Source organism: Heterodontus francisci, chromosome 43 (genome assembly GCF_036365525.1).
Source record: "Heterodontus francisci isolate sHetFra1 chromosome 43, sHetFra1.hap1, whole genome shotgun sequence".
NCBI lineage: Eukaryota > Metazoa > Chordata > Chondrichthyes > Heterodontiformes > Heterodontidae > Heterodontus > Heterodontus francisci.
Genome location: NC_090413.1, coordinates 18,250,870 through 18,278,083, shown reverse-complemented (window position 1 = coordinate 18,278,083; position 27,214 = coordinate 18,250,870). Strand labels below are relative to the sequence as shown.

The window sequence follows — 27,214 nt, the reverse complement described above, 5'->3', positions numbered from 1 at the left end:
CCCAGAATAGGAAACTCGATGGCAAGTTTGTAACACCTACCATTATATATCTACATTTCATAGAATTACATCGAACTTACAGCATAGAAACAGGTCATTCGGCCCAACAGGTCTGTGCTGGTGTTTATGCTCCAGACGAGCCTCCTCCCACCCAAATTCATCTCACCCTATCAGCATAACCTTCTGTTCCTTTCTCCCTCATGTTTTTATACAGCTTACCCTTAAATGCACCTATTGTAGTCACCGCAACTACTCCCTGTGGTAGCGAGTTCCACATTCTTGCCACTTTCTGGGGCGGCACAGTGGCGCAGTCTGTGTTTAGTCTCCCAGTCCGAGTTTAGTCTCCCAGCCTGTGTTTAGTCTCCCAGTTGGTGTTTAGTTTCCCAGTCCACGCTTAGTCTCCCAGTCCGTGTTTAATCCTAGTCTGTGTTTAGTCTCCCAGTCTGTGTTTAGTCTTCCAGTCCGTGTTTCATCTCCCGGTTTGTCTCCCAGCCTGTGTTTAATCCCAATCAGTGTTAATCTCCCAGCCTGTGTTTAGTCTCCCAGTCCGTGTTTAGTCTCCCAGTCCGTGTTTCATCTCCCGGTTTGTCTCCCAGCCTGTGTTTAGTCTCCCAGTTTGTATTTAGTCTCCTAGCCTGTGTTTAGTCTCCCGGTTTGTGTTTAGTCTCCCGGTTTGTGTTTAGTCTCCCAGCCTGTGTTTAGTCTCCCAGTCGGTGTTTAGTCTTCCAGTCCATGTTTAATCCCAATCAGTGTTAATCTCCCAGCCTGTGTTTAGTCTCCCAGTCCGTGTTTAGTCTCCCAGTCCATGTTTCATCTCCCGGTTTGTCTCCCAGCCTGTGTTTAGTCTCCCAGTTTGTACTTAGTCTCCTAGCCTGTGTTTAGTCTCCCGGTTTGTGTTTAGTCTCCCGGTTTGTGTTTAGTCTCCCAGCCTGTGTTTAGTCTCCCAGTCGGTGTTTAGTCTCCCAGTCCGTGTTTAATCCCAATCGGTGTTAATCTCCCAGCCTGTGTTTAGTCTCCCAGTCCGTGTTTAGTCTCCCAGTCCGTGTTTAGTCTCCCAGTCCATGTTTAGTCTTCCTATCTGTGTTTAGACTCCCAGCCTGCATTTAGTCTCCCGGTCCATGTTTAGTCTCCTAGTCTGTGTTTAGTCTTCCAATCTGTGTTTAGTCTCCCGGTCCGTGTTTAGTCTCCCGGTCCGTGTTTAGTCTCCCAGTCCGTGTTTAGTCTCCCAGTCCGCATTTAGTCTCCCAGTCCGCATTTAGTCTCCCAGTCCGTATTTAGTCTTCCAATTTGTGATTAGTCTTCCAGCCTGCATTTAGTCTCCCGGTCCATGTTTACTCTCCCAGTCCGTGTTTAGTCTCCCAGTCCGTGTTTAGTCTCCCAGTCCGTGTTTAGTCTTCCAATCTGTGTTTAGACTCCCAGCCTGCATTTAGTCTCCCGGTCCATGTTTAGTCTCCTAGTCTGTGTTTAGTCTTCCAATCCGCATTTAGTCTCCTAATCTGTGTTTAGTCTCCCAATCTGTGTTTAGTCTCCCGGTCCGTATTTAGTCTCCCGGTCCGTGTTTAGTCTCCCGGTCCGTGTTTAGTCTCCCAGTCCGCATTTAGTCTCCCAGTCTGTATTTAGTCTTCCAATTTGTGATTAGTCTTCCAGCCTGCATTTAGTCACCCGGTCCATGTTTACTCTCCTAGTCTGTGTTTAGTCTCCTGGTCCGTGTTTAGTCTCCCAGTCTATGTATAGTCTCCCAGTCTGTGTATAGTCTCCCAGTCTGTGTATAGTCTTCCAATCTGTGTTTAGTCTCCTGGTCTGTGTTTAGTCTCCCAGTCTGTGTATAGTCTCCTAGTCTGTGTTTAGTCTTCCAATCTGTGTTTAGTCTCCTGGTCCGTGTTTAGTCTCCCAGTCTGTGTTTAGTCTTCTGGTCTGGGAGATTTAGTAAGAGCCTCCCAAGAGATGGAGGAGGTGAGAGGAATCACACAGAGTTGAAGAGGCAGAAATTGTAAATCTCTTCATCGTCCCACCTCTCTCTCGACATTCATTCTCTTCCAGACTTACCTCTTCCAGCATCGTTTGGGCTGCTTTCTCTCCCACCTCCTCCAGTTGCCAGTACAAGCGTGTTTTTCACTACAAGCCAGGTGTAATATAAAGGTAAGTTATTGATGCTGGACCAATCGTTCAATCCCAGACTCTTCAGGGACTCACGTTTTAAGTTTATTGTTAAATCTCCTGCCAGTCCATCCCCGTCTCTTCTACCTATATCGTTACAGAATCCTGCAGCATAGAAGGAGGCCATTTGACCCATCATGCCTGTGCTGGCACTTTGGAAGCTCTATCCAATTAGCCCCACTCCCCTGCTCTTTCCCCGTATTGCTGGTGCTTGGGAATACTGCAAGTGGTTGGGGCAACAGGTGAAACTTCAGGTCTGCCAAGGATTCTGAAGTTTGGTACACAAGATAAAACAAGATAAAATCCACCACAAGAAGTCCGTTGCAATGTGGAAACACAATCCAATAAAGTCCGAGACTGCAGAAGGCTTCATAATTTGCTTTAAATCCAAAACATTGAGGTATTGTAAACAAGAACAATCATTATTCTTTGTTCATGATACCCGGTGCCCAGAGTCTGTGGTGGGTACAGAGGAAGCTGCATTAGGAGTGAATGGATTCCACCCACCAGCATCTGAATCTATTTCTGTCGGCTTCTATCAATGATGTTCATCTCACATTGCGGCAGATGTTTATTAAGTACAGCTGCTAGGTACAAAATACGCAAAAGGCATTGCGTTCAGACATTCCATACGGTTTGTTAGTCCTAAAACTTCACAGAATACATGTGGCCTCATATTGCTACAGGGATTGCTTTCAATCCTGTTCCCAAATCCAGAGACTTCTTCCAGGATACGAGATACTCTTCATCATCCCGTTGACAATCCACTTACCTCTGGCCTTCAGCTCCTCTCTGTCACTCCTTCACTCTCTCTCTCTCTCTGTCTCCCTTTCCACACCCTCATTCTCTCTGTCCCTCTCCTCTCCCACTTTTCACTCCCCTCTCTCTATTGCTCTTCCTTGAACACAAAATCTAGACGGACACGCCTGTGCAATACAGTCAGTGTACGGGGTCAGTTCTCCTGCTGTCCTGGCCTATATTTTGCCCTCGAGCAACATCGGTAAACACCTCATTGCTGTGTGTGGGATCTTGCTGTGCGCACAGGGAACGTCAAGTTTCTCCATGTGGTGGTTGTGGCGAACAACATAGATGCATTTAGGAAGGAGCTAGATAAGTACATGAGGGAGAAAGGAATAAAAGGTTATGCTGATTGGGTGAGATGAATAAAACAGAGTGGACGGAGGCTCGTGTAGAGCAGTAACGCCAGCATCGACCAGCTGGGCCGAATGGCCTGTCTCTGTGCTGTACATTCGATGTGATAGCTGCGGGTTGTTGCAGTTTTTGATGTGATTTGGAGTGTTCCCGTCACTGTAATGTTACAGGATGTGCTGGAGTTGTTCGAGTTCCTGCTCCCATTACAGCTCCTGCTGATTGCAGCACTCGGCAGCTTTGAGTTGGGCTGAAAGAGTTAAATGTGCTTCAGGCACTAAAAGCATTTGTAGCTGTAAATAATTAGCAATATTCAGGCAAAAACAAGGACATGAAGTGACTCTATATGTGCACAGGAGATTGGCATTGGCTGAAAAGCAATGTATATCCCAGCTGGAGGCCTGGAAATGTCAGCAGCTTAGAAAGCAGCAATATCTGGGGCCCAGCGATTGGGCAAGGTGCCGGCTCAGCTCCCTCAGGAGTTAAGGGCATTTATTTAAACGAGCTTCTGCACAAGGAGTAGCTGAGAGGAGAAGAACAGGGGCCCAGCCAAGGGGAGAGCAAGCGAGAGGCAGAAGCAGCAAGTTGAACAAGAACTTAAACTAAGGGATTTGATCGAGCAACGGATCGGAGATGTGCAAAGGGCTTGTTACAGCGCCAGTTACATGTCTGGAAAGGTAGGGAGCAGCTCGCTACTAGAGAGGACTGACTGAGCAGCAGGGAATCCTTTATTCAGTCCAGATTTCCTCCTCATTGCTACTGAAGATGTGTGTTCCTGCTGGAGTGTTACTCTCTCAGTAACGCAAGGCGGGTGTGCATTTTTCATTGAGGTCAGACTGGATTGTTACCGTGCTATACAACTGTGGAGGGCATCACAGCTGAGCTTGATCCTGTCCATGCACACACACACACACACACGGATTACACACATATACACACACACGGATTACACACATATACACACACACACACACGGATTACACACATATACACACACACACACACACGGATTACACACATATACACACACACACGGATTACACACATATACACACACACACATACACGGATTACACACATATACACACACACACATACACGGATTACACACATATACACACACACACATGCACATTTTTCACCAAGAACAGCTTGCATGTATAGCGAAACATCCTGAGCTGATTTACAAAGGGTGAGAGAGAGGGAACTGATACTGAACAGGATGTGGAGAGTTGGCCCGAAGATGAGGTTAAACAGGTCGGTTTGGAGGAGGTTTCTGAAGGTGGGGAGAGATGTAGCGAGCGAGATGGGTTTCGGGAAAGAGCTGCAGAGTGAAAGGGGGTAATGGCTGGAGATGGTGCAGGCGAGTGAGGGAAGGACACAGTAAAGGGTACAAGTTCGGGTAGATAACTGGAAGGCGTTCCAAGGGTGGAGCAGGAGAGTGATCGAGACTGGGAACTCTCACTGAATTATTCCCATCTTAATCCAGGGGAAGGAAAGAAAGAAAGACTTGCATTTCTATAGTGCCTTTCACATCCTCAGATAATTGCCAAATGCTTGACAGCCAATGAACACTTTTGAAGTGTATTCACTGCTGTGATGTCGGAAAAATGGCAGCCAATTTGTGCACAGCAAGATCCCAGAAACAGTAATGTGATAATGACAAGATAATCGGCTTTTGTGAAGTTGGTTGAGGGATAAATATTGCCCAGGACACCGGGGAGAACTCACCAGCTCTCCTTCCAAATAGTGCCATCCACCTGAGAGAGCAGACAGGTCCTTGTTTAAATATTTTATCTGAAAGAGAGCACCTCGGACAATTCAGCCTTCACTTAGTACTGCACTGGGAGAGTCAGCCTGGATTATGCGCTCTAATCTCTGGAGTGGAACTTGAACACTCAAACTTCTGCCTCAGAGACCCTGAGGCTGATTGTGTTCCCTGTTTTTTTAATTCATTCATGGGATGTGGGCGTCACTGGCTAAGCCAGCATTTATTGCCCATCCCTAATTGCCCTTAAGAAGGTGGTGGTGAGCTGCCTTCTTGAACTGCTGCAGTCCATGTGAGGTAGGTACACCCACAGTGCTGTTGGGAAGGGAGTTGCAGGATTCTAACCCAGTAACAGTGAAGGAACGGCGATATAGTTCCAAGTCAGGATGGTGTGTGACTTGGAGGGGAACTTGCAGGTGGTGGTGTTCCCATGCATTTGCTGCCCTTGTCCTTCTAGTTGGTAGAGGTAACGGGTTTGGAAGGTGATGTCTAAGGAGCCTTGGTGCATTGCTGCAGTGCATCTTGTAGATGGTACACACTGTTGCCACTGTGCATCGATGGTGGAGGGAGTGAATGTTAGTGGATGGTTTGTCCTGGATGGTGTCGAGCTTCTTGAGTGTTGTTTGAGCTGCACCCATCCAGGCAAGTGGAGAGTATTCCATCACACTCCTGACTTGTGCCTTGTAGATGGTGGACAGGCTTTGCAGAGTCAGGAGGTGAGTTACTTGCTGCAGGATTCCTAGCCTCTGACCAGCTCTTGTAGCCACGGTATTTATATGGCTACTCCAGTTCAGTTTCTGGTCAATGGTAGCCCCTAGGATGCTGCTAGTGGGGGATTCAGCGATTGTAATGTCGTTGAATGTCAAGGGGAGATGGTTAGATTCTGTCTTGTTGGAGATGGTCATTGCCTGCCACTTGTGTGGCGCGAATGTTACTTGCCACTTATCAGCCCAAGCCTGGATATTATCCAGGTCTTGTTGCATTTCTACACGGACTGCTTCAGTATCTGAGGAAGCACGAATGGTGCTGAACATTGTGCAATCATCAGCAAACATCCCCACTTCTGACCTTATGATTGAAGGAAGGTCATTGATGAAGCAGCTAAAGATGGTTGGGCCTTGGACGCTACCCTGAGGAACTCCTGCAGTGATCTCCTGAAACTGAGATGATTGACCTCCAACAACTTACAACCATCTTCCTTTGTGCTAGATATGACTCCAACTAGCAGAGAGTTTTCCACCTGATTACCATTGACTTCTGCTTTGCTAGGGTGCCTTGATGGCACACGCGGTCAAATGCTGCCTTGATGTCAAAGGCAGTCACTCTCACCTCACCTCTTGAGTTCAGTTCTTTTGTCCATGTTTGAACCAAGGCTGTAATGAGGTCAGGAGCTGAACGGCCCTGGCAGAACCCAAACTGAGCAGGTTATTGCTAAGCAAATGTCACTTGATGGCACTGTCAATGACGCCTTCCATCACTTTACTGATGATTGAGAGTGGACTGATGGAGTGGTAATTGGCCGGGTTGGACTTGTCCTGCTTTTTGTGTACAGGACATACCTGGGCAATTTTTCCACATTGCCGGGTAGATGCCAGTGTTGTAGCTGTACTGGAACAGCTTGGCTAGGGGCGCACCAAGTTCTGGAGCACAGGTCTTCAGTACTATTGCTGGAATATTGTGAGGACCCATAGCCTTTGCAGTATCCAGTGCCTTCAGTCGTTTCTTGAAATCACACAGAATGAATCGAATTGGCTGACGTCTGGCATCTGTGATGCTGGGGACTTCAGGAGGAGGCCGAGATGGATCATCAACTCGGCACTGCTGGCTGAAGATTGCTGCAAATGCTTCAGCCTTATCTTTCACATTGATGTGCTGGGCTCCCCCATCACTGAGGATGGGGATATTTGTGGAGCCACCTCCTCCAGTTTAATTGTCCACCACCATTAACGGCTGGATGTGGCAGGACTGCAGAGCTTAGATCTGATCCGTTGGTTATGGGATCGCTTAACTCTGTCTATCGCATGCTGCTTACGCTGTTTGGCACGCAAGTAGTCCTGTGTTGTAGCTTCACTAGGTTGACACCTCATTTTGTGGCATGCCCTCCTGCACTCTTCATTGAACCAAGGTTGGTCTCCTGCCTTGATGGTAATGGTAGAGTGGGGGATATGCCAGGCCATGAGGTTATAGATTGTGGTTGAGTACAATTCTGCTGCTGCTGATGGCCCATAGCACCTCATAGATGCCCAGTTTTGCATTGCTAGATCTGTTCAAAACCTATCCCATTTAGCACACTGGTCGTGCCACACAACAGAGGGTATCCTCAATGTGAAGGCGGGACTTCGTCTCCACAAGAACTGTGCGACGGTCACGTCTACCAATATTGTCATGGGCAGATGCGATCGACAGGTTGGTGAGGATGAGGTCAAGTATGTTTTTCCCTCACCACCTGCCACATACCCAGTCTAGCAGCTATGTCCATTAGGACTCAGCCAGCTGTGGTGCTACTGAGCCACTCTTGGTGATGGACATTGAAGTCCCCCACCCAGAGTACATTCTTCATCCTTGCCACCCTCAGTGCTTTCTCCAAGTGGTGATCAACATGGAGGAGTACTGATTCAGCAGTTGAGGGAGGGCCGAAGGTGGCAATCAGCAGGAGGTTTCCTTGCCCATGTTTGACCTGTTGCCATGAGACCCAGAGTCACTGTTAAGGACTCCCAGGGCAACTCCTTCGTGACTGTATAGCACTGTGCCGCCACCTCTGTTGGGTCTGTCCTGCTGGTGGGATGGGACATACCAGGGGATGGTGATGGCAGTGTCTAGAAGGTATGACTGTGTCAGGCTGTTGCTTTACTAGTCTGTGGAACAACTCTCCCAACCTTGGCACAAGCCCCCAGGTGTTAGTGAGGATGACTTTGCAAGGTCAACAGGGCTGGGTTTGCTGTCATCATTTCCGGTGCCTAAGTCGATACCGGGTGGTCCATCCAGTTTCATTGACTTCGTAGCAGTTAGATACAACTGAGTGGCTTGCTAGGCCATTTTGGAAGGCATTTAAGAAACAACCACATTGCTGTGGGTTTGGAGTCACATGTAGGCCAGACCAGGTAAAGACAGCAGATTTCCTTCCCTAAAGGACATTAGTGAACCAGATGGGTTTTTACAACAATTGACAATGGTTTCATCCTTAGACCAGCTTTTAATTCCAGATTTTCTTAATTAAAGTTAAATTCCACCATCTGCTGTAGTGGGATTTGAACCCCTGTTTCTAGAGAAACACCCTGGGTTACTAGTCCAGTGACAATAACACCACACCACCACCTCCCCTGTTGTTTCATTGATCTAGACAGTGAATGCCCAATGTACAAAACCTAGAAGAATCATACTGTACTTTCCCTCTGTATCATGATGTTAATCAACCCAGATAACTGTTGGAGAGCTGGAGCAACAAGAGTAGAGTGACCCTGGTCTATACTGGGGGTGGGGGGGGGGGGGGGGTTCCATTCTCAGCTACACTTCACTGGTCCCTGACACATTGCCAGTGTTAGGATATTACATAGCAACATCTGAAATTAACAAGCAGGGAAAGGCCAGCTGGTCTATGAATCCCTGCCTCGACACTAGGATACAAGTTTAAATAACATGGGTTAGCATAGACTGGATGTTGGGAGACTCGTCTTTTTCTACAGTCTAGTGAGGCTGTGGAATACATTGTTAGCTGGTGCTCAGGGTGCTGCGTATGTGTGTGCGTGTGTGCGTGTGTGTGTGTGTGTGTGTGTGTGAGTTAGTGTCAATGTGAGTCTGTATGAGCACAGTTTGATTCCACGGTCGTCAGTGATGATAAATAGTGATCTGGCACACCCCTGGTGGAAGAGAGGGGATTGAGTGAACTAGAATCAAAGGGAAAAGCTGAATCAAAGGGAAAACAGCCTGATGTCCTTCTCACCTGGGGAGTGAAGGGTTCAATCTAAAAGGGGGAAGGATAAAATGGAAGTTAACCTGCTAGAACTGTTAATGTTCAAATTATCTGCCTTCCCACAGGTGGATCTGATTGTAAAAATTCTTTGCCAAGTACTGATTCTCCCTCTGTCTTTGTCTTTCAGTCTGTGTGCCCCTCTCTCCCTCTGTTTTTCTGATTCTGTCTCTCTTTCAGTCGATTTTCTCTCTGCTGCTTTCTTTCTGTTTCTCTATCTCTCTATTCCCATCTCTGTCTTTCTGGCTTTCATTCACCATCTCTCCCTCTCTTTCTAGCTCTCTGTCACTATCTTCCTGCCTCTTTTTCTCCCTCTGTAGCAAGCATTGGAACGATTAACCTTGCTCTAACTCCTAAATTAAAACAAATTACAATTCAGAACACCAGCGATTTTACAATTTCCAGAATGTTCCACAACAATTGGAACTCTGACTGTGCAAAGGGAAGACCCCCCCCCCCCCCACCACCCCCACACCAATAGGTTATTCTGAATTCCTGTAAAATTAATACAGTTTAGTTACAGGTTCCTGAATGAAACAGAGTTGAGCTATGTGAGACACTAACATAACAATTAACTTGGTTAATGTGTGGCTCTGTTCTGGTCCTTCATTGTCACTAAGTGATGCAGAGCAGCCAGTACCCCACTGTGTATCAAGAGGTTTGAGATGAACTGCTCCCTCCAGAGCACTGCAGAGGGAGCTCTAGTTAGCAGAGATGAAGCTGTTGCTGTATATAATGTTTTAAGCTTTAATAACATTATTGCTTCTCATTCAAACAAACCTAAACAAGGTGAACATAAGGAATTAACTTCAATCTCGCCACACAAGTGCCAGGCAATGACCATCTCCAACAAGAGAGAATCTAACCCTCTCCCCTTGACATTCAATGGCATTACCATCGCTGAATCCCCCATTATCAACATCCTGGGGGTTACCATCAACCAGAAGCTGAACTGGACCAGCCCTGTGGCTGCAAGAGCAGGTCAGAGGCTGGGCATTCTGTGGCGAGTAACTCACTTCCTGTCTCCCCAAAGCCTGTCCACCATCTACAAGGCACAAGTCAGGGGTGTGATGGAATACTCTTCACTTGCCTGGATGGGTGCAGCTCCAACAACACTCAAGAAGCTCGACACCATCCAGGACAAAGCAGCCCGCTTGATTGGCACCCCATCTACAAACATTCACTCCCTCCACCACTGACGCACAGTGGCAGCAGTGTGCTCTATATACAAGATACACTGCAGCAACTCACCAAGGCTCCTTAGACAGCACCTTCCAAACCTGCAATCTCTACCAACTAGAAGGACAAGGGCAGCAGACACATGGGAACACCACCACCTGCAAGTTCCCCTCCAAGTCATACACCATCCTATCGCCATTCCTTCACTGTCGCTGGGTCAAAATCCTGGAACTCCCTTCCTAACAGCACTGTTGGTGTACTTACACCCCAAAGACTGCAGCAGTTCAAGAAGGCAGCTCACCACCACCTTCTCAAGGGTAATTAGGGATGGACAATAAATGCTGGCCTTGCCAGCGACACCCACATCCCATGAATGAATATTAAAAAATTCTCAGCTAGCATGATGACAGAGAAAATAAGAGTTTTGATGAAACGTCACTGACCTGAAATGTTAATTTAGTTTAGTTATACAGCACTGAAACAGGCCCTTCGGCCCACCGAGTCTGTGCCGACCATCAACCACCCATTTATACTAACCCTACACTAATTCCATATTCCTATCACATCCCCACCTGTCCCTATATTTTCCCTACCACCTACCTATACTAGGGGCAATTTACAATGGCCAATTTACCTATCAACCTGCAAGTCTTTGGCATGTGGGAGGAAACCGGAGCACCCGGAGGAAACCCACGCAGACACAGGGAGAACTTGCAAACTCCACACAGGCAGTACCCAGAATTGAACCCGGGTCGCTGGAGCTATGAGGCTGCAGTGCTAACCACTGCGCCACTGTGCCACCCTCTGTTTCTCTCTCCACAAATGCTGCCAGACCTGCTGAATATTTCTAGCATTTTACTTTGTGGGGGTCGGTTAGCTCAGTTGGCTAGAGTGTGATGCAGAAAGACACTAACAGCGTGGATTCAATCCCCGTATCAGCTGTGGTAGTTCATGGGGGCCTGCCTCCTCGCTTTGCCCGACACTTGAGGAGTGTGACCCTCAAGCTATACATTACTAACTGTCTCTCTCTCTAATGGGGAGAGATGCCTATGGTCCTTTAGGACTATGGTTGGAGCAACATTATATTTGGTAGAGATGCAGTTTTATTGCCTCACTAACCCCAGGAGGGTAAATATCAGAGTCTTGATTGCTCCCTCCCCGATCATTATGCAATGACCCCATCCACAGGTCACACTTGGGTGCTTCTCGGGTGAGCACAGGGTCAGGCTCAGGTGGGATGCCCCCTTTAGTCGAATAGCTTGTCAACACTTACCATGCCTGGGGCTGGTGCCCCTAGAAATGTGTCCCCTGGCAAGAGTCAGGCAAGGAAAGAAAACACAGCCCTTGCTGACACCTGCCCCAAACGTTTTGTCAGAGCACAGTAGCTGATAACTGGGGGGAATTTTATTAAAGCAACACAACAGTGTGACCAAAATATTTTCTGCCACAAATCCTGATGACTGACTTTACAGATGGTTGTTGGAGAGTGTGTCGATCAGGGACTGGTATTAATCCTTTCTTCATTACACTACCTAGAATTTACAGCACAGGAACAGGCCATTCGGCTCCACTGGTCCATGCTGGTGTTTATGCTCCACTCTATCATATCCTTCAATTCCTTTCTCCCTCACGTGTTTATCGAGCTTCCCCTTAAATGCATATCTGCTATTCACCTCAACTACTCCCTGTGGTAGCGAGTTCCCCATTCTCACCACTCTCTGGGGAAAGATGTTTCTCCTGAGTATGTTGCTTGGGGGTTGGTGATTATTCGGATTTATTGGCGACTATCTCATATTTATGCCCTTAGTTTTGGTTTCCCCCAAAAGCTGAAGTATCCTCTCGACATTGACCCTATTAAACCCCTTCAGTCACTCCTCAGCCTTCTAGTTTCTAGAGAATAGAGCTCCAGCCATCTCCTTACACTGACAATCCCTAAGTTCTGGTATCAATGCTTGTAAATCGTTTCTGCACCTTCCTCAGTGCCTCTATATCCTTTCAGTAATATGGAGACCAGAAGTGCGCCCTGTTGACTATGCTTGAAAAATATGCCAATCCATCACACCTTGTCCGAGCAGCAGACTTGCTTGTTGCCATGGGACCAGCGGTTGTGTTTTGGGGCTGGAGCAGGTGGAAAGTGGCCACGAAGACACGATGGGCTGAACAGCCTCCTTTTGTGCTGTAAATCTTTCTATGTGTCTCTGTTTCTATGAAGACTGCAGTTCTGCAGATTTTGGAGCTGGCAAATAAATATTTATTGCAAAGTACTCAATATACTTGTAAATAATTTTCGTTCTTTTAACCATCTCCGTCCTCCTCTGGCCAATTCCAGAGCTCCCCACTCAATACCACCCAGCTAATTCAGCCCTGAAAGCAGATCGAACCAGAATTGATCCTGGTCCCTCCCGGGGTAAAGAATCTCCAGTAATTGTGATGGTAGAATGAGGTCACCGTTATGTGTAGACGGACAGCAGGAGCTGAAAGTGTCCCTGCCTCAGACCAACATTCATTCTCTTCATTTTCCAGAGCTAAAGAGTTCGGCACTCGACTGGGCTTCCTGCTGCTGAAATCCGAATCCACGGTAACCACAAGCAGGATTGAGAGGAAGGCCAGGAGCCGGGGGTGAGTCCAGTAACGGGAGAGGGGCAAGTGGGATCGTGTGACTGGAATACAGGGAGAATAATGGAGCCAGATCATACAGTCGGTTCAGTATGTCTCCCATTAGACTGACAGGCCTTGATATACCAGGCACTACATCAATTCAGTCAACTCCCAGCCAACTGTAACCACACCCACAAACTGTAACCACACCCACAAACTGTAACCACACCCACAAACTGTGAACCACACCCACAAATTGTAACCACACCCACAACCTGTAAACAACATCCCAAACTGCAAACCACACCCTCAAGCTGTAACCAGACCCACAAACTGTAACCGCACCCACAAATTGCAAACCACACCCCCAAACTGTAACCACACCCACAAACTGTAACCACACCCACAAACTGTAACCACACCTACAAACGTAAACCACACCTCCAAACAGTAAACCACACCCACAAACTGCAAACCACACCCACAAACTGTAACCGCACCCCAAAACTGGACCCGCACCCACAAACTGTAACCACACCCACAAACTGTAACCACACCCCCAAACTGTAACCACACCCACAAACTGTAACCACACCCCCAAACAACTGTAACCACACCCCCAAACTGGAAGCAGACCACCAAACTGTAACCATACCCACAAACATTTGTAACCTCACCCACAAACACCTGCAGTATCTACAAGCTTTTATTGACCTGTCCTAATGTCTCCTCCTTTCGCTCAGTGCCAATTATTGTCTGTTTATGCCTCTGTGAAGTGCCTTGTTCCATTAATGGCACAATATTGTTCTTGTGGTTGTTAGTAATTTGGATAAAATAATCTCGTTTGATTTTTGCTGTAGAGCCCACTCAGCCGAAGCTCTTAAATGGGGAGAATCGCTGGACAAACTGCTGAACCACAAACGTAAGTGTGAAAGGACAAGAGGCTCGTTTTTCTGTAGGACCTGATAACGTGTCCCAGAAACATCCTCATAGGTAGGCGGTGGCGTAGTGGTGTTGTCACTGGACTAGTAACCCAGAGGCCCAGGGTATTTCTCTGGGGACATGGGTTCAAATCCCACCACAGCAGAAGGTGGAATTTGAATTTAATTAATAAATCTGGAATTAAAAGCTAGTCTAATGATGGCCATGAAACCATTGTTGATTGTTGTAAAAACCCATCTGGTTCATTAATGTCCTTTAGGGAAGGAAATCTGCTGTCCTTACCTGGTCTGGCCTACATGTGACACCAGACACACAGCAATGTGGTTGACTCTTACATGCCCTCTGAAAAGGCCTAGCAAGCCACTCAGTTGTATCTAACCGCTACGAAGTCAATAAAAAGGAATGAAACCAGACAGACCACCCGGCATCGACCTTGGCACCGGAAACGACAACGGCAAACCCAGCCCTGTCGACCCTGCAAAGTCCTCCTTACTAACATCTGGGGGCTTGTGCCAAAGTTGGGAGAGCTGTCCCACAGACTAGCCAAGCAACAGCCTGACATAGTCGTACTCACGGAATCATACCTGACAGACAATGTCCCAGACACTGCCATCACCATCCCCGGGTATGTCCTGTCCCACCGGTAGGACAGACCCACCAAAGGTGGTGGCACAGTGGTATACAGTAGGGAGGGAGTTGCCCTGGGAGTCCTCAACATCGACTCCGGACCCCATGAAGTCTCATGGCATCAGGTCAAACATGGGCAAGATAACCTCCTACTGATTACCACCTACCGCCCTCCCTCAGCTGATGACTCAGTACTCCACCATGTTGAAAACGACTTGGAGGAAGCACAGACGGTGGCAAGGGCACAAAATGTAACCAGGGTGGGGGACTTCAATGTCCATCACCAAGAGTGGCTCGGTAGCACCACTACTGACCGAGCTGGCCGAGTCCTGAAGGACATAGCTGCTAGACTGGGTCTGCGGCAGTGGGGGGGGGGGGAACTAACACGAGGGAAAAACATACTTGACCTCTTCCTCACCAATCTTCCTGCCGCAGATGCTTCTGTCCATGACTGTATTGGTAGGAGTGACCACCGCACAGTCCTTGTGGAGACGAAGTCCTGCCTTCACATTGAGGATACCGTCCGTCGTGTTGTGTGGCACTATCACCATGCTAAATGGGTTAGATTTCAAACATATCTAGCAATGCAAAACTGGGCATCCATGAGGCGCTGTGGGCCATCAGCAGCAGCAGAATTGTACTTAACCACAATCTGTACCTTGTTGGCCCGGCATTTCCCCCACTCTACCATTACCATCAAGCCAGGAGACCAACCCTGGTTCAATGAAGAGTGCAGGAGGGCATGCCAGGAGCAGCACCAGGCATACCTCAAAATGAGGTGTCAACCTGGTGAAGCTACAACCCAGGACTATCTGCGTGCCAAACTGCATAAGCAGCATGCGATAGACAGAGCTAAGCAATCCCATAACCAACGGATCAGATCGAAGCTCTGCAGTCCTGCCACATCCAGCCGTGAATGGTGGTGGACAATTAAACAACTAACTGGAGGAGGTGGCTCCACAAATATCCCCATCCTCAATAATGGGGGAGCCCAGCACATCAGTGTGAAAGATAAGGCTGAAAAATTTGCAACAATCTTCAGCCAGAAGTGCCGAGTTGATGATCCATCTCAGCCCCCTCCTGAAGTCCCCAGCATCACAGATGCCAGACTTCAGCCACTTCGATTCACTCCGCGTGATATCAAGAAATGACTGAAGGCACTGGATACTGCAAAAGCTGTGGGCCCTGACAATATTCCTGCAATAGTACTGAAGGCTTGTGCTCCAGAGCTTGCCGCGCCCCTAGCCAAGCTGTTCCAGTACAGCTATAACTCAGGCATCTACCCTGCAATGTGGAAAATTGCCCAGGTATGTCCTGTACACAAAAAGCAGGACAAGTCCAGCCCAGCCAATTACCGCCCCATCAGCCTACTCTCAATCATCAGTAAGTGATGGAAGGTGTCATCAACAGTGCCATCAAGCAGTACTTGCTTAGCAATAACCTGCTCAGTGACGCTCAGTTTGGGTTCCGCCAGGGCCACTCAGCTCCTGACCTCATTACAGCCTTGGTTCAAACATAGATAAAAAAGCTGAACTCAAGAGGTGAGGTGAGAGTGACTGCCCTTGACATCAAGGCAGCATTTGACCAAGTATGGCATCAAGGAGCCCTCTCAAAACTGAGCTCAATGGAAATCAGGGGGAAAACCCTCCTCTGGTTAGAGTCATACCTAGCGCAAAGGAAGATGGTTGTGGTTGTTGGAGGTCAATCATCTGAGCTCCAGGACATCACTGCAGGAGTTCCTCGGGTAGTGTCCTGGGCTCAACCATCTTCAGCTGCTTCATCAATGACCTTCCTTCAATCATAAGGTCAGAAGTGGGGATGTTCGCTGATGATTGCACAATGTTCAGCACCATTCGCGACTCCTCAGATACTGAAGCAGTCCGTGCAGAAATGCAGCAAGATCTGGACAATATCCAGGCTTGGGCTGATAAGTGGCAAGTAACATTCGCGCCACACAAGCGCCAGGCAATGACCATCTCCAACAAGAGAGAATCTAACCATCTCCCCTTGACATTCAACAGCATTACCATCGCTGAATCCCCCACTATCAACATCCTAGGGGCTACCATCGACCAGAAACTGAACTGGAGTAGCCGTATAAATACCGTGGCTACAAGAGCAGGTCAGAGACTAGGATTCCTGAGGCGAGTAACTCACCTCCTGACTCCCCAAAGCTTGTCCACCATTTACAAGGCACAAGTCAGGAGTGTGATGGAATACTCTCCACTTGCCTGGATGGGTGCAGCTCCAACAACACTCAAGAAGTTTGACACCATCCAGGACAAAGCAGCCTGCTTGATTGGCACCCCAAACCCACGACCTCTACCAACTAGAAGGACAAGGGCAGCAAATGCATGGGAACACCACCACCTGCAAGTTCCCCTCCAAGTCACACACCATCCTGACTTGGAACTATATCGCCGTTCCTTCACTGTCGCTGGGCCAAACTCCTGGAACTCCCTTCCTAACAGCACTGTGGGTGTACCTACCCCAAATGGACTGCTGCGGTTCAAGAAGGCAGCTCACCACCACCTTCTCAAGGGCAATTAGGGATGGGCAATAAATGCTGGCCTGGCCAGTGACGCCCACATCCCAAGAATGAATATAAAAAACACACAATGAATTATACTGGAGCTCAGTGACTGTTGTTCCATAGGGCAGACACCAGCAGCCATTTCACCTGGAGCAGGATCCAAAGGGGCAATGAGATAACTAACCCGTCAGTCTGCTTTTTACTGGAGTGGGTTTAGAAGTGGACATTGGCCGTGGGATCCTTAACATCCACGTGAACACTGAAGGACCCGACTCCAGCAACGTAGCTGAAATGTCGGCCTAGTTTACCTGCTCAAGCCTTGGATTGGGTTCAACCCACAGCGTCTGACTTAGAGGCGAGAGTTTTACCAACTGAGCTAAACCAGCTTCAATATACAAACCATAAAGACAGGGTGACCCAGTAGCAATCGAGTTTAAAGGGGGCATCTTTTTCCTCAATATAACCTTTCTTCCTTTGCTAATAAACACCTGAAGCCTCACAGTGCAGTGAAAGTCTCGGCCCATCCCTTGTGCTCTGCAGCAACATGAAGGAAAATGGTGCTGAGCTGTTGCAGAACCCAAACTGTTCCTGGTTTACCCGCCTTAACACCCAATGTGATACTGAGCCATTCGGAGCAGAAGGCCCCAGGCCTCATCTCTGGCCTGCGTAGTCGGCTGCTGCCGAAACTCTGATTCATGCCTTTGTTACCTCTAGATTTGACTATTCCAATGCATGTGGCCAGCCTCCCATATTCTACCCTCCATAAACTCAACTTCATCCAAAACTCTGCTGCCCACCTCCTAACTCGCGCCAAGGCCCGTTCCCCCATCGCCTTGTGCTCGCTGACCAACATTGGCTCCCAGTCAAGCAATGGCTCGATTTTAAAACTCTCATCCTTGTTTGTAAATCCCTCCATGGCCTCGCCCCCTCCCTCCCTATCTCTGTAATCTCCTCCAACCCCACAACCCTCCGAGATCTCTGCACACATCTAATTCTGGCCTCTTGACCATCCCCAGTTTTAATCGCTCCACCATTGGCAGCCGTGCCTTCAGCTGCCTCGACCCTAAGCTCTGGAATTCCCCCTCTAAAACTCTTGGCCTGTCTACTACACTTTCCTCCTTTAAAACATTCATTTAAACCTATCTCTTCAACCAAGCTTTTGGCCGTCAGCCCTAACATCTCCTTATGTGGCTCGGTATCTAATTCGGCTGGATAACACTCCTGAGAAGCGCCTTGGTATCTGTCATTATGTCAAAGATGCTATATAAATATAAGTTGTTGTTGGCACAGTTAGCTTTAGCCTCAGTCGGCAGAGAGGGGAAAAATGCATGTGTGTCAGAGTGTGTGTTTGTGCCTATTTGTGTCAGTGTAAATGTGGATATATCAGCAGATGACAACGGCTGGACTTGCCTCCGATGCCCACCACAGTTGAATAGCTTGCTACATGCACACAAAGAATTGCTGCCTGAGCAAGCTGGCAGTGAGGTGGCAGGGACCAGTGGACCGTACCCTAGTAATAGAGAATCTTTAAGAGCGGAGGGGGTTAATTATTTAATACGAGTAATAATTTCTCTTTCCCCCAGCTCGGCGGATAGCATGCTTGCCTCTGAGTCCGAAAACTGTGGGGTTTAAGTCCTACTCCAGGGACCTGAGTCTGCAATCAGAGCTTGCAGTACTGAGGGAGTGCTGCACTGTCAGAGGTGCCAGCGTTCAGCTGAACTAAGGCTCCTATCTCCTGTCTCTGAGGTGGATGTAAAAAATCCCATTGTATTATTTGAAGAAGAGCTGTGGACCTCTCGTCAATATTTATCCCTCAACCAACATCGGTAAAATTGATTTAGTGGTCATTATCACATTGCTGTTCGAGGCAGCTTGCTGTGTGCACATTGGCTACTGCCTTTCCTCTATTACAACAGTGACTACACTTCAAAAGTACTTCTCTGACTATAAAGCAGTTTCGGACATCCTGATATAGTGCGAGGGGCTATATAAATGCAAGTCTTTCTCCTTACCCAAAAAGGACTATTCCTGGGCTGCCCCCTACCACAGGCTGTCGTACTGAACCATTGTCACAGGAGGCCTCTGCTTTGTACTGAATTTGCTGATCTCAGAAGGGGACGAGACTAGACTCAGCTGTGAAAGTTCCTGCAGTAGAATAGCCAGCCAACAATCTGGATCCAGTAACGGACATTGAGAACTCGGGTTTGGATACAGGAGAGCTGGCAGCGCATGTGGGGCCGTGCACCAGTCACCTTCTGCCATCTCACCTCAAACCATCCAATCCACTCCTGTGCTCACTAACAAACACTGGCTTCCAGCTGCCGAGCACCTTGACTTCAAAATCCTGTCGCAAACCCTTTTTAATCACCTTGATCCCTCCCCCAACCTCCACCTACATCACAGCCAGTGATTATCCTCTGGGCTCCTGTAAACCTGCCCCCTTGCTTAAGCCCCTTTCTTGCTGGAGAGCCTTCAGCCATCTTGGGCCTACTGAGCTGAAGGCCATTCCCCTTGCTGTGAGGTTACCAACCCTCCCAGAAATGTCCTGGCGGCTCCGGGAATTGTCGATGGATCTCCAGGACAGCCAAACCTTGGAGCAAAATCATCCGGACATTAAATAAAAAATGTCTCCTTTTTAAACTTGGTTTGAACACCTCATGGTTACAAAAAAAAAAAATCCTTGGAGAGTTTGAGGAAAAAGGTTGTTGGACTGAAGTCGAGAACCATCTAGCCGGGTAATCAGCCGTTTGTGTCTCTATTGGCGTGGAGAGTGGTGGGGCAGTGGGCAAGGCATCACGACGATCGACCAGTGATGGGAGCAGGGCAGTGAGGAGCGGGAGGTCATGTGGTGAAACCTCCAGCAATACATCCTACCAGAGTTGGCGCCCTTACCTCACCGCCTCTGGTCACAGCTCCTGAGAAACTTGTATCTTTGTCCTGAACTCCTGTACCACACCTCAGGGTGCGCGAGGGGACTGGGTGGAGGGGCACCTCCGTGATTGCCGAGTTAACGGCACTGTTTATCAGCTTGCCAACTCTGGTGGGACATATTTCTGGAAGTTTAATCACATGGCCTCTTGTTTGAAACTGCCCCGCCCCCAGGCACCCACCATTGGTTCACCCGACATGTCCATCCTCTCAGTGGCCTACCTTCACCCACCAATCGGAAAGCAAACAGACGCATTGTTACCTACTTGAATGATTCTTGATTGTCAGTCAAACAGGCTTTTTATTTTCCCCATTCACAATACTTTCATAACCAGGAAACAAAAATGTTCAAAGAAACATTTATTAAAATAGCATTTTAAAGGTCTTATGATATTTCTCACCAGTGTCCTGAAGATTAACGTTTAGTTCCTGCAAATTCCAGGGCAATTCCTGGAGTATTGGCAACACTAATACCCTATAGATGCAAGATGTTGATGAACTGCAGGAGATCAAAGGGTCCAAAATTAAAAGGCCGCACAGTACAAGGGAGTGTTTGCTGTGCCTGGGGGGGTGTAGTTTGTAATGAGGGACTGTAAACAACCTATAGGTGTGTACTGTAGCAATATTGCAATGAGGACATGTGCACCGTGTTTTATCAATGGTCACGGAACAGGTCTACGGTTCTGGAGGTTGTGAATCACATAGAAACAAAGACCAATTCTCTCTGTCCGCTTTCAGGTGGTGTGGCTGCGTTCCGCGCCTTCCTTCGCTCCGAGTTCAGCGAGGAGAACATCGACTTCTGGCTCGCCTGCGAGGAATACAAGAACACGAAGATCGGCTCCAAGCTCACACTCAAGGCCCAGAAGATTTACGACGAATTCGTCAAGGTCCAGGCACCAAAGGAGGCAGGTTTTCCTCTCTCGCTTCCGCCCCCCCTTCCCCAGTTTTTTTTCTTCACGCTCCGCCCTGAATCGAATGTGTGTCGGGGCTGGGGGAGGTTGGGGGGAGTTGGAGGGGGTTAGTAGGTGTTGGAGGTGGCGGGAAGCTGGGGGGAGTTGGGGGGAGTCAGTGGGAGCTGGAAGTGAGGTTCTGAGGGGACATGGAGGGTGGGAAGACCTGTACCTCAGCTAGAGGTCTCATCTTCATGTTCAAATCCCTCCATGGCCTCATCATTCCCTAGCTCTGTCTGCACTGTTGGAGGTGCCACTTTTTGGATGAGATTTTAAACTGAGGCCAATCTGCCATAGGATCATAGGAAATAGGAGCAGGAGTAGGCCATTCGGCCCATCGAGCCTGCTCTGCCATTCAAACAGATCATGGCTGATCATCTATCTCAACGCCTTTTCCCCTGCTATCCCCATTTCCCTTGAAGTCATTAGTATCCAGATATGTATCAATCTCAGGTTAATGTAAAAGATCCCATGATGCTATCTCAAAGAAGAGCAGGGGAATTCTTCCTGGTGTCCTGGCCAATATTTACCCCCTCCCCCACCCCACCCCCCCGCCCAACCAACATCACTAAAACAGATTATTTATCTCATTGATTTTTTTGGGATCTTGCTGTGCACAAATTGGCTGCCACATTGACTACACCGTTGAAGAGTATCTAATTGGGTGTGATGTACTTTGGGCCACCCTGAGATTGTGAAAGGCACAACAGAAATGGAATATTCTTTTCAAGTATTTATCCGATTCCCCTTTTGAAGGTTACCACTGAATCTGCTTCCACCGGCCTTTCCGTCAGCCCGTTCCAGATCACAACAACTCACTGTTGATCAAAACTGGCGAACCCCAGTCAGAATCCCAGCTCCACCTCACCAGCCCCACTGGAAAGTGCCTGTGTGTGACTGTCCGATGAGAGTATGATTAGTCTTAGCTGTGATGCCCGCACAGTTAAATAGTCAGCTAATACTCAGGCCCCGGAATTCCATGGGGCTTCTCCCTGTCTTCAGCTTCATCAGGACAGCTTTGGAATGGCTTGAATGGCAGAGGTCCAGGAGAAACCCCATGGAACTTGAGGCGCCCCACTGCCTGCAGGACTGTACCTCAGCAAAGGGGTCAACATCTTCCAACATCTTCACTGGACGGGGCAGGGGACACTCAACAAGGAGTCAGCAGTTTCGATGGGAGGGCTGTACAGGGGGAGGAGCTGGTGGGCAGGACACTGACTGTTTCCTTTAACACTTCTCAGGTCAATCTCGACTCGCACAGCAGAGAGAGTGTCCACAACAACGTGACCAAGCCGAGCCGCTCCTGCTTCGAGCCGGCCCAGAAAAGGATCTACGGCCTCATGGAGAAAGACTCCTTCCCTCGTTTCCTGAAGTCCAAGTTCTACCTCGGCTTGGTCAAGCAGACTTAGAGGGAGGAAGATGCACGTCCGAGAAGAGCAGAGGAATCAGAGAGAGTTCAGGAGACCGTCGCATAGAGAATCACCAACCCAACATCTGCTTACCTGGGGTCTGGAATTTCAGTCCTCAGACTCGGGCCCTCAACTGGTCGACTGACTGAGAAGAGCCAATGGGCTGATGAATCACCTCGTTTGAACTCATTTTTCTCCAATTCTAGTGAGCAGTGAAGATTCCGGCAGAGATAACGGGACATGTCCTGTAAATATAGCCAAATAGTAGTCACAGTCTTCAGGGGAGATAATCTGCTGGGGGTTGGGGGTGGGGGAGGGGATTGGGGGGGAGGGGGATTAGATATTAAAGACTCATGGGCCTTGGGTGAGGAGCCTCTTGTAATTGCTGCCACCAAGCCTGTTCCTTGTGCTGGGGACAGTTACATTTGTCTAACCGCAGCATACAGGCCAGACCTGTGGCTGGGATAGTTTCAGTGCCAGGTCTCATAGGAAGAGGAATTGGCCATTCAGCCCATCGAGGTTGTCTCATGGTCAATATCAATAGATTAGGCTCCACACTTTAAATAGACCAATCAGGTCAGGGTCTAGGTCACTATCTCTCTCTCTCTATCTCAAGATCTGTTCAACACTTGCAAAAACGTGTGATATTGTCACTCCAGTACGACTGTGTTAAACAGAACATGAAGAGTAGGGCCTTCCGTTAAAGCATTCGAGTGCGTTCCGTTGGCTTCCCCCATGATTCTGTCCATTGGATTGTGTTTAAAGTTTTGGTTCAGGAGCAGGTTAAGATCTCAAGCCCCACTGCAAAGACTCGAGCCTATGATCAAGGCTGAGACTCCCGTGCAGTGCTGAGGGAGTGCGACACTGTCGGAGGTGCCGTCCTACGGATGAGACCTTTGGCGGATGTAAAAGATCCCACTGCCCTACTGCAATGAAGAGCAGGGGAATTCTCCCCAGAGTCTGGGCCAACATTTATCCCTCAACCAAAATTAGTAAAACTGACTCTACTGTTAGTGGGATCTTGCTGTGCACAAATTGACTGCCATCATTTCCTACATTAACAATGACTACAGTTCAAAAGCTGTGGAGATCTCGGCGACATCCTCAGGATGTGAAAGTTTTTATGTCAATGCAGGTTCCTTTCTTGTCTATTCATCCTAAATATTACAAAGGAGATATCTGTAAAGGTATTGGTGCCTCACTGATAACTTATTACAATGATTTATACCTTTTAAATTGCCAGACAGAGTCAGCCTGAGAACAGGTACTTGTGTAGAAGTTCCCTGCAGTTGTCTTTCCCACTGACGTTTGTTCAATGCTACAGTCCACACAAGGTGACGGGATAGGGGTCTGTACCTACAGTTCCCCCATAGTTAGTGAGTGCTGAGTTCTAATGTGCTGCCCTGGCTGGTGCTGAGTGGAGTTCAGACACTTCTCCATCAAACTGCCTGGGCAGTGGTTTAAATACAGGCCTTTCACTTCCCCGGTGGATTCTGGGATAGCGCCAATGACTAGTGACCATTTCCTTCTTTTCACTGTGACCGTGAGTTAGTCTCGACGCTTCAAACTAATTCATCAGCTGAACTGCTTTCACAAATTCTTGACGTGATAAGGTGCTGGTGAGCTGCAAGCATTATTCTCATGAATGGCTGGTGATAGGATGTGGGTGAGGCTCCCTATTCACAAGCAGGCAGCTGCTTCTCTTTTAGCCTGCCGTCAATGTGAGGCAGTATCAGGGATCTCTGCCCTTTGATACAGGGTGTGCTCCCACACTGCGGACCCCAGTCCAGTCCATATTAACCAGACCCCCTAGCAGTTCCTTAAACCAAATTACTTCCGTCTTGTATTAGAAATTGTACATTACATTAATGTGCTAAAATTAAAATGTATTAGTCTGTGTTGCTGATGTTTCCTCTGCTGTTTGGACAGGTGTTTGGTAACGATTAAAGATACACTTTTAATTTTTAATGTTTGCTCCCCTCCCACAATCTTTTCCTGAAAGATGCTGCCCCCTGCTGAGGAACACTACCACCCCCCCCACACCTCTGCCCCCCGCACCATACCCCTACCCTGTCTCCCCCATCCTGCCCAGTACCCATTCCTCATGTGTGCGTGGCAGAACCATTCAATCAGTTGGAATTTTGATCTGATTCCAACCCAACATCAAGCCACAAGCTCTTTGTCCCTGACCTCACTGGACAGAGAGGGGTCTCCCTGACTGCTTATCCTCTCTCTCTCTCTCCGGGGAGCCAATTATTGGGTGAAATCATCCAAACTGAGCTGCAAACCTACCAAAGAGACTAATAGGGAGCCTTGAATTGTCCATTTTAATCTGGGGGGCGGGGGGCTGTGCAGTAACTGCTCGAATAATGCCAGGCTACCACAAACTATCTTCCACAATGTCAGCGTTATGCAGGAGTGGTAGGAAGGAGGCAGGTTGATAGTAATATCGGAATTGCAAGACCAAGGACTGTTTAGTTCACCTTCCACCATGCTGATGATCACATGATGCAGTGATAATGGAGTTATTGACTAATCACAGCAATGAATCTCTATCAATGGGTCTACAACAGACCCAGACATGAAATGAGGAAAACTCCCAGTGCTGGAGAGCTTTGGGAGCCATAGGTTCAAAGTCACCTGTTCCTTCCGAGCCAGGCTATACTTAATACTCGTCATACCTCGATTACTCATATACTGCATCCCAAAATCACTTAAGGTGATTTAAGCCACGGCAGGACTGGGGGAGGGCCGGCTTTTAAAAGAGTCTTTACTCAGAGAGTGATGAGAATGTGGAACTCGCTCCCACAAGGAGTAATTGAGGCGAATACCATAGATGCGTTTATGGGGAAGTTAGATAAACCTATGAGGGAGAAAGGAATAGAAGCATATGTCAATGTCACCCCCCTACCACTGCAAAGTGCATCTCTGGCTGACAGATGTCAGTCAAACATCTGCCGACACTCAGTAGTTGGGCTGACCGATACACGATGAGTTCTTTGGTGAAATGGCTGGAACCCATTGAACTGAACCCAGCAAGATTCCACGTCTTCAGAAGAGACAACTGCAGAGGTCACTGAGAGGTCTGTCAGCAATATGTGAACATAAGTAGTTTACTACAAAATGTTACTCATGGACCAGGATACCAGTGAAGATCTGTAGAATAGGGAGCAACGCACTGGTACTCTGGTGGTTGATCATATAAGAGCATAAGAAATGGGAACAAGAGTAGGCCATTCGGCCCCTCGAGCCTGCTCCACCATTTAATTAGATCATGGCTGGTCTGATTGTGGCCTCAAGTCCACTTTCATGCCTGCCCTCATATCCTCCGACTCTCTTGTCGATCAAAAATTTGTCTAACTCAGCCTTGAATATATCCAATGACCCAGCCTCCACTGCTCTCCTGGGAAGAGAATTCCAAAGATTAACAACCCTCTGAGAGAAGAAATTCCTCCTCATATCAGACTTTAAAGGGAGACCCTTTATCTTGAAACTGTGTCCCCTCGTTCTAGAGTCCCCCACGAAGGGAAACATCCTCTCAGCATCCACCCTGTCAAGCCCCCCCCTCAGAATCTTATATGTTTCAATAAGATCACCTCTCATTCTTCTAAACTCCAATGAGTATAGGCCCAACCAGCTTAACCTTTCCTCATAAGACAACCCCTTCATCCCAGGAATCAGCCTAGTGAACCTTCTCTGAACTGCTGTCCAATGCAAGTATATCCCTCCTTACGTAAGGAGACCAAAACTGTACACAGCACTCTAAGGTGTGGTCTCACCAATGCCCTGTGCAGTTGTAGCAAGACGTCCCTACTTTTATACTCCATCCCCCTTGCAATTAAGACCAACATTCCATTTGCCTTCCGAATAACTTGCTGTACATGCATTCTAACTTTTTGTGATGTACAAGGACACCCAGATCCCATGTTCTGCAGCATTTTGCAGTCTCTCTCCAGGTAAATAGCATTCTGCTTTTCTATTCTTCCATATGCTAAATTTTTGCCCGCTTACTTAACCTACCTATATCTCTTTGCAGACACTTTGTGTCCTCCTCACAACTTGCCTTCCTACTTTTCTTTGTATCATCCGCAAATTTCGCTACAATACACTCGATCCCTTCGGCCAAATCATTAATATAGATCATAAATAGTTGAGGCCCCAGCACGGATCCCTGTGGTGCTCCAGTAGTTACAGTTTGCCAACCTGAAAATGCCCCTCTTATCCCAACTCTCTGCTTCCTGTTAGTTAGCCAATCCTCTATCCTTGCTAATATATCACCCCCAACATCCTGAGCTCTTATCTTGTGTAGTACCTTTTATGAGGCATTTTCACAGCTGCAGGGTTACGAGTAGTATCTGATAATGCAAGTTTGTCATTTACAGCACTGGGAAAAGATGTAAACACAAGTGAATGGACGTAGGTACGTGCACAGTGCTGGCTGATGCACAGTACAACAGGAAAAATGGCTAACCAGCACCGCCAATAGGGGCTTTAGTGGTACTGCAGCTATGTGTGCGGGAAGTTCCAATTCAGTGTCGGGGTCCTAAAGTTATATATTTTTTATATTCGTTCATGGGATGTGGGTGTCGCTGGCTAGGACAGCATTTATTGCCCAGCCCTAATTGCCCCAGAGAAGGTGGTGGTGAGCCAGTGATATAAGCCAACCAACAGGTAATAGGTTGGTGTGACATTCCTTTGCCTTCTATTTTACCAGAGCTATTGATTAGGGTTGCCAACTTTGGTTGGACATATTCCTGGAGTCTTGTTCATGTGACATTTGATCACATGACATTTGAGCACTGTTTACAAATGTTACTGCATTTACCTTAGTTGAATGTCTCTGGATCACCAAGCGCTGAATAAAATATTTGACTTTTTGTTTTAAAGTGAGATGAATAACATAATTTAGAAATAAAAGAAAGACATAAGGGTATGTAATTCTTAAATGAAAACTACTCTTGTATTTGTTTCAACAGAATTTTTCAGGTGAGCCATCAAACCGAGACT

General features: G+C 47.9%; 1 protein-coding gene across 2 annotated transcripts; it reads left to right on the top strand.

Annotated features, from left to right (window-relative positions):
• Positions 1–3,644: 3,644 nt before the first annotated feature.
• LOC137355547 (regulator of G-protein signaling 8-like) lies at positions 3,645–22,497 on the top strand. 2 transcript variants are annotated; one of them, XM_068020790.1, is made up of 5 exons: positions 3,645–3,983; positions 12,744–12,839; positions 13,679–13,740; positions 20,587–20,753; positions 22,040–22,497. In XM_068020790.1, the coding sequence occupies exons 1-5, from the start codon at positions 3,940–3,942 to the stop codon at positions 22,205–22,207; spliced, it is 537 nt and encodes a 178-aa protein (XP_067876891.1). In that variant the 5' UTR covers positions 3,645–3,939; the 3' UTR covers positions 22,208–22,497. The 2 variants fall into 2 exon arrangements, with proteins under 2 accessions (XP_067876891.1, XP_067876892.1); XM_068020791.1 differs by lacking the exon at positions 12,744–12,839.
• Positions 22,498–27,214: the final 4,717 nt, after the last annotated feature.

What these genes read in the sequence shown, in the direction of transcription:
- LOC137355547 (XM_068020790.1), top strand. Translation starts at nt 3,940, where the DNA reads ATGTGCAAAGGGCTTGTTACAGCGCCAGTTACATGTCTGGAAAG. An exon ending in CCAGTTACATGTCTGGAAAG is followed by an intron (nt 3,984 to 12,743) that starts GTAGGGAGCAGC and finishes TTCATTTTCCAG; the next exon opens with AGCTAAAGAGTTCGGCACTC. An exon ending in CAAACTGCTGAACCACAAAC is followed by an intron (nt 13,741 to 20,586) that starts GTAAGTGTGAAA and finishes GTCCGCTTTCAG; the next exon opens with GTGGTGTGGCTGCGTTCCGC.